This window comes from Schistocerca cancellata, chromosome 3, assembly GCF_023864275.1.
Source record: "Schistocerca cancellata isolate TAMUIC-IGC-003103 chromosome 3, iqSchCanc2.1, whole genome shotgun sequence".
Lineage (NCBI taxonomy): Eukaryota > Metazoa > Arthropoda > Insecta > Orthoptera > Acrididae > Schistocerca > Schistocerca cancellata.
The window spans coordinates 35,469,405-35,475,404 of record NC_064628.1 but is presented as its reverse complement, the minus strand read 5'-3'; the positions used below and the strand labels follow the sequence as shown (position 1 = coordinate 35,475,404).

The 6,000-nt window shown below is 43.1% G+C and overlaps 1 protein-coding gene across 1 annotated transcript in view; it reads left to right on the top strand.

Moving 5' to 3' along the window:
- The first annotated feature begins 4,105 nt into the window (after positions 1 to 4,105).
- LOC126176849 (cuticle collagen 3A3-like) overlaps positions 4,106 to 6,000 on the top strand; it is a 61,483-nt gene continuing 59,588 nt past the window's right edge. Inside the window, exon 1 of the mRNA XM_049924037.1 lies at positions 4,106 to 4,273. Coding sequence (XP_049779994.1) covers positions 4,144 to 4,273 — 130 coding nt within the window. The 5' untranslated portion in view covers positions 4,106 to 4,143. The remainder of the gene's footprint in view (positions 4,274 to 6,000) is intronic.

Below are 6,000 nucleotides of genomic sequence, written 5' to 3'. Positions count from 1 at the left end.
CCCGAGGGAGGACTCGAACCTCCGCCGGGATCACTACGTGGAATGATCCGACTGAACCGCTCAATGATTGGAAACGGTGTTTCGGTTATTTGGAGACCATTTGCAGCCATTCGTGGACTTTATGTTCCCAAACAAGAGTGAAATTTTTGTGGATGATATTGGGCATGTAATCAGACCGCTTTTGTTCGCAATTGATTTGAAGAACATTCTGGAGAATTCGAGAGAATGATTTGCTCAATCACTTAGCCCGACGTGAATCCCATCGAACATTTGTGGGACATAATCGAGAGGTCAGTTCGTGCGCAAAATCCTGCACCGACAACACTTTTGCAATTGACGGTTATAGAGGTAGCGTGGCTCAATATTTCTGCAAGTTGACATCCAACGACGTGTTGAGTTGCTGCACTGCGCCGGACAAAAGAAGTTCCGACACGATATTAAGAGGCATCCCATGACTTTTGTCACCTTAGTGCAGGGGCGGGCAGGAATCCTGCACGTGTGCGATGCACTTGCACGTGTGCAGTTAACAGGTGTTCTGCGTGCACACAGGGGCAAGCTGGCCACCCGCTTCTCTCCACTCCCCACCATACCGTCTCTCCGCTACTTTCTCTGTAATGCGTTTTGTTTCCTGGCCTGTTTTATTGAATGAAAGAATAAGGTTAGCAGGAGTGCTTGAAAGAAATCGTGGTTTGAAAGAGTACCTATTACCTTCGATACGTTTTATTTAATTATCACAGGTGGAGTTTACAATACATTTAATGTCTGAAACAAAATTTCTACATACAGACAAACGCAAACAGTTACGTGGATTTTCATGACTGATGTTTGCTCTTAACCGAGACTTATTAATCTTCATAACAGAAAAAGTCTCTCACAAACGTATGTCGAGCCAAACATTGACATTATCTTCGCGGCTTCACGGTGGAGACGAGGAAACTTGCTGTGGAAAGTCATGATTAAAATCTATTACACGTCTTGCCAGAAGGAACATGTCTCTCAGACGAGAATTATGCTGTAGAATTTACAGCGCAGATCTATTAATTCCATTTGCAAACTGGAATGAATATCATATACAGAAACAGCAAATTGTCTCGAGAACTACTCAAAACCTTGGGATAAGTGTGATATATCCCCAAATCGCTTGAGAAATTCCTCGTTTATTGCACTAAGTACGGGAACATATTGAAATTTATTATAATGGCGTTCAATATTAAACTACCGCTGACCAGCGAGAATACTATCACATATTATACATTTCGAATTTTCACGTTTTTGGACAAAGAAAAAATGATTCTTCCATTCCTTTTTAAAAGATAGCAAAAGTCCACTTCTCCGTTTCCTTGATTCACTCTGCATTTTCCGGTTCTTGAAATACAACGTTCACTACGTAGTGGTCGCTTCGCTTCAACGTCGGCAGCTTAGCCCGGTACTACACTGCCGCAACCTGCCGGCTGTCGGCACTGTCCCGTTCGACGATTGCACGCGAGCAGCACACGTGCAGCGCCGTGTGCTCATGAGCCGCGTGCAACGTTTGCCCGCCCCTGCCTTAGTGTATACTGATAAAGATTTTTTTATCGTGTCCATGACCTTCATCCGTGACAGTATCCTTTCAATTAACGGAAGCCTGACACATGCTTCACCTGCAGCTGTCCCTGCGTTATCATTCCAGTTCGTATGCATACAAATTATTACAGCAAGAATTTGTATGAGTTGGCTGACTTCTGTTGTGACTCATTGATATTGCAGATGCAGCCATTTACTTTTCTGCATATTGTGAAGTGCACAGTTTTAAAATCCTGAATATTTGGTAGAATATGCAAGCCTTTATCAATAGCTGGTATGATATTGGCGTTGCTTTTTTTATTTTCGACGATGCATGGAGAAATAAGATATTCGCAATCCTTAAAGGAGATACGAGGATGTAAATAAACAGTGGATCACTGTGAGGAATATTATCAAAAAGGCAGCGAAGGTCACAATAGGTACAATTAAGAAGAACAGGAGGAAATCGTGGTTTGATGAGGAATGCAAGAAATTGGTAGAGGAAAGGGGAAAAGCGCGATTAGATTGGGATAGAATGGGAGACAGGAAACGAGAGGAGTTCTTGAACATGAGAAGGGAAGTTGGTCGTAGGCTACGGGCAAAGAAGAGGGATTATTTGAACAATCAAATAAAAAAATGGAAACAAACAGTAAAACAAAAAACATTAGGGAACTTTACCTAGACATAAATCGGTAAAGGAAGGGGTACAAGGCTAGGACAAAAGCACTTCGAGACAGACAGACCCCAGTACTATATTAAGTAAATGGAGGGCGTATTTTGAGCATCTATTAAATGTACACCAGGAAGCAGCAAATGAGCAGGCGAACGAAATACATACAGCAGAACCCCAGATACCTGAGCCAACGTTAAAGGAAGTAAGAGATGCAATCAACAAATTGAAAAACCATAAACCACCAGGATCAGACTGCATACCTGCAGAATTAGTTAAAAATGGGGGACAGAAATTGGTGGAAGTAGTTCACAAAGTGATAAGTATGGAACTCAGAGATGATACCTGAAGAGTGGCAGGAGTCGATTCTGATCCCAATTTTTAAGAAGGGGGACAAAATGGATTGTAGTAATTATAGAGGGATATCGCTATTACCAGTACGTTCCAAAATTTTCTCGAATATTCTGCTACGCAGGCTTACACCATATGCAGATGAAATTGTGGGGGATTACCAAGCTGGCTCTCGGAGGAACAGATCAACTATAGACCAAATATTCACCCTGCGTCAAATTTTGGAAAAGAAATGGGAACACAATAAACCAGCTCATAATCTTTTCATAGATTTTACAAAAGCATATGATTCAGTATTGCAATCAAAATTGTACAGAATTCTTTTGGAACTTGGAATACCAATGAAATATGTTAGACTTATAGAAGCGAGCTTGAAATACACAAAAGGTAGAGTACGCGTGAGGAAATTGGAGTCAGAAGAATTTGTAATAAAGAACGGACTTAAGCAGGGATATGCCCCGTCTCCGCTACTTTTTAATTTAGTCCTAGAATATATTGTATGAATTGCAGCAGATAATTCAGACGGTGTGGAGTTAAATGGAAATATTAAGATATTAGGGTATGCAGATGATCTAAACATCATTAGCGATAGGAAAGAATCTGTAACAGCAAATGCGAATGCATTAATCAAGGCTAGTGAAGATGTAGGTCTAAGGATAAGTGAAGACAAAACCAAATACCTGTTTACTACTAGAATGCCAACAGCATCAGATCAGGAAATGTTAAGAGTTGGAGACATGCAGTTTGAAAAAGTGAACACATTTAAGTATTTAGGCGCGGACATCACTTCGAGAAATGAGATTGAATCCGAACTGAAGAAGAGATTACGGGCGGGAAATGCGTGCTATTTCTCAGTGAATAGATTACTTTCATCACGGATATTGTCTAGGAATTTAAAGATTAGATTATACAAAACTATTATTGTACCAGTTATGCTGTATGGGTGTGAAACTTGGTCTCTCAATGTGCAAAATGAAAACCCGTTTCGAGTATTTGAAAACAAAATTTTGAAGAAAAGTTTCGGAGTAAAAAGGGATGACATTAGTGGAGAGTGGCGAAAACTGCATAACGAAGAGGTTCACGAACTCTATTCAAGCCCTGACATAATAAGTATTATTAAATCACGTAGGCTGCGATGGGCGGGTCACGTAGCTCGAATGGATGAGGGCAGGGCAGCACGCAGAGTACTGGCAGGGCACCTAGAGGGTAAACGTCCTGTGGGGGGACCGAGGCGTAGACGGGAGGACAATGTGAAGGCTGATTTGAGGAGCCTAGGTATTGAAAGTGAATGGAAGGAAATAGCCCAAGACAGGGACAGATGGCGAAAATACGTTGCTGCGGCAATGGACTCTCGAGTACGGTATGACCATTGAGTAAGTAAGTAAAGGAGGTACGAATAATGTGCACAACTGCAACGCCAAACTTTTAAGTAGAGACGTATAGATTCGACGGCGCAGTGTCTATCAGAGTGTTATCTGCAGCCAGCTGTGACGTCACGGATCGCGCTGTCTTCACTGGTGAGTCACCGGCAGAGCTCTGCGCTCTGCTGGCCAAGCTCGAAGAGAGCCAGACGAGGCGCCATGCATTCGGCGACCAGACCGTTCCGTACCCTAGCGGTGCTGATGCTGATCTCGGTGTCTGTGCTGGAGGGCGCAATTTCTACTCCGCAACCAGGAACGACCACCGAGGGACTGGACATCTCCAACGAAGGTACGATCTCATTGTTCCCGCCACGAATCGCACGTGGTAACTAATAGCGAGACATAAGAACGTCACAGAGGAAAGGAGCTGGAAGTGAAAGTCTTAAATAACATAGTTTGAATAGACTCTACATGTACACTGTGAAGTAGGAAGAAAGCACTTTTGACGGTACCGTAGGAGGCGTGTGAAAACAGCAATGAGACTGACAACGTTGCGAACAGTCTGGTGGCGCTGTGTTGTTCTACTCGTGTAGACTGGTGAGCTTATCCCTTCGAGACGTTCAGTCCGAGTTTCAGGTCCGTACGGCCATCAAGTGAATTTTGAGAGCGCCATCTGAAAAGTTGTGTTTTTGTTGCGTGTTACGAAAATGGGATAGTGGAGTTTAGAGCAACGTTATTCCTTCAAGTTTTTTTGTTAAACTTGGAGAATCCGCGAGTGTGACCTCTCAAAAGTTGAAACAGGTTTATGGGGAACATTGTTTATCCAGAGCACGAGTTTTTTGCTGACACAAATCCTTTTGGGAGGCAAACACATTGAAGATGAACCTCGCTCAGGGAGACATTCAACTTCGAAACCAGGTGAGGCCAGACTGACTTTTAACAATAAGGATGATGGGTGACCTGTTAAACACTTTGGCGGTACATAAAATTATGACTGGAATTTTGCACATGCGGAAGGTTTATGCCTAAACGGTGCCGAGAAAACTTACCACACGGCCATTTTCATCACGGAATTTTTGACCTCAAAAGGCATTTCTTTTTTTTCCCGTGGCCCCTCTATTCACCTGATCTGAGCCCTTTCTTTTCCCGAAATTGAAAAATGTCTTAAAAGGACGTCATTTTGGGACTTTGGGGACCATTGAAAAGAATGTGACCGACATGTTAAAGGCCCTACCAGATAAAGGCTTTCAACGCTGCTACCAACACTGGGAATAACGAGTCCGCCAGTGTATAGCTGCCGAAGAGAACTACTTTGAAGGGGCAATGTTGTTGTTTGGAAAGAAAATAAAAAGTTTGGTAAGTAAAGAACAGTCTCATTACTTTTCTCACACACCTCATATATTCATGTCTCCCACTTACGCAGCAAATGAAGAAACAGAAATGGTACCCTTCTGTGGGACCTCCTACCTAATTTTATCTATGAGTTATATGTGGGATAGGCAACAGTTAGCTGCAACTTTCAGCTACTTCTCTACACAGTCGTCAGCGGCACGAGGCAGCCGCGCGGTCTAAAGCGCCTTGCCACCGTTCGCGCGGCTGCCCCCATCGGAGGTTCGTGTCCTCCCTCTGGCTTGGGTGTGCATGTTGTCCTTAGCGTAAGTTAGCTTAAGTTAGATTAAGTAGTGTGTAAGCCTAGGGTCAGATAGGTACTTAGGTACTTACTACAATTTGCCGCGCGGGATTAGCCGTGCGGTCTATGACGCTGCAGTCATGGACTGTGGGGCTGATCCCGGCGGAGGTTCGAGTCCTCCCTCGGGCATGGGTGTGTGTGTGTTTGTCCTTAGGATAATTTAGGTTAAGTAGTGTTGTAACCTCCCCCTCCCTTATCGTCCTTAATGACAGTGAAAAATTAAACCGCGTGTACCTAATGGAAATTTGGGAAAAGCAATCGTCACCGAGGTTAATTTGTCGGTAAAGAGGGAGGAAAGGGTTACATCTAAATGAAAGGAAAAATGCTAATGAAACTGGTGGAAATTAATTTTGAAATAGGGGTAAAGTTAATAAAGAAAGTAAATG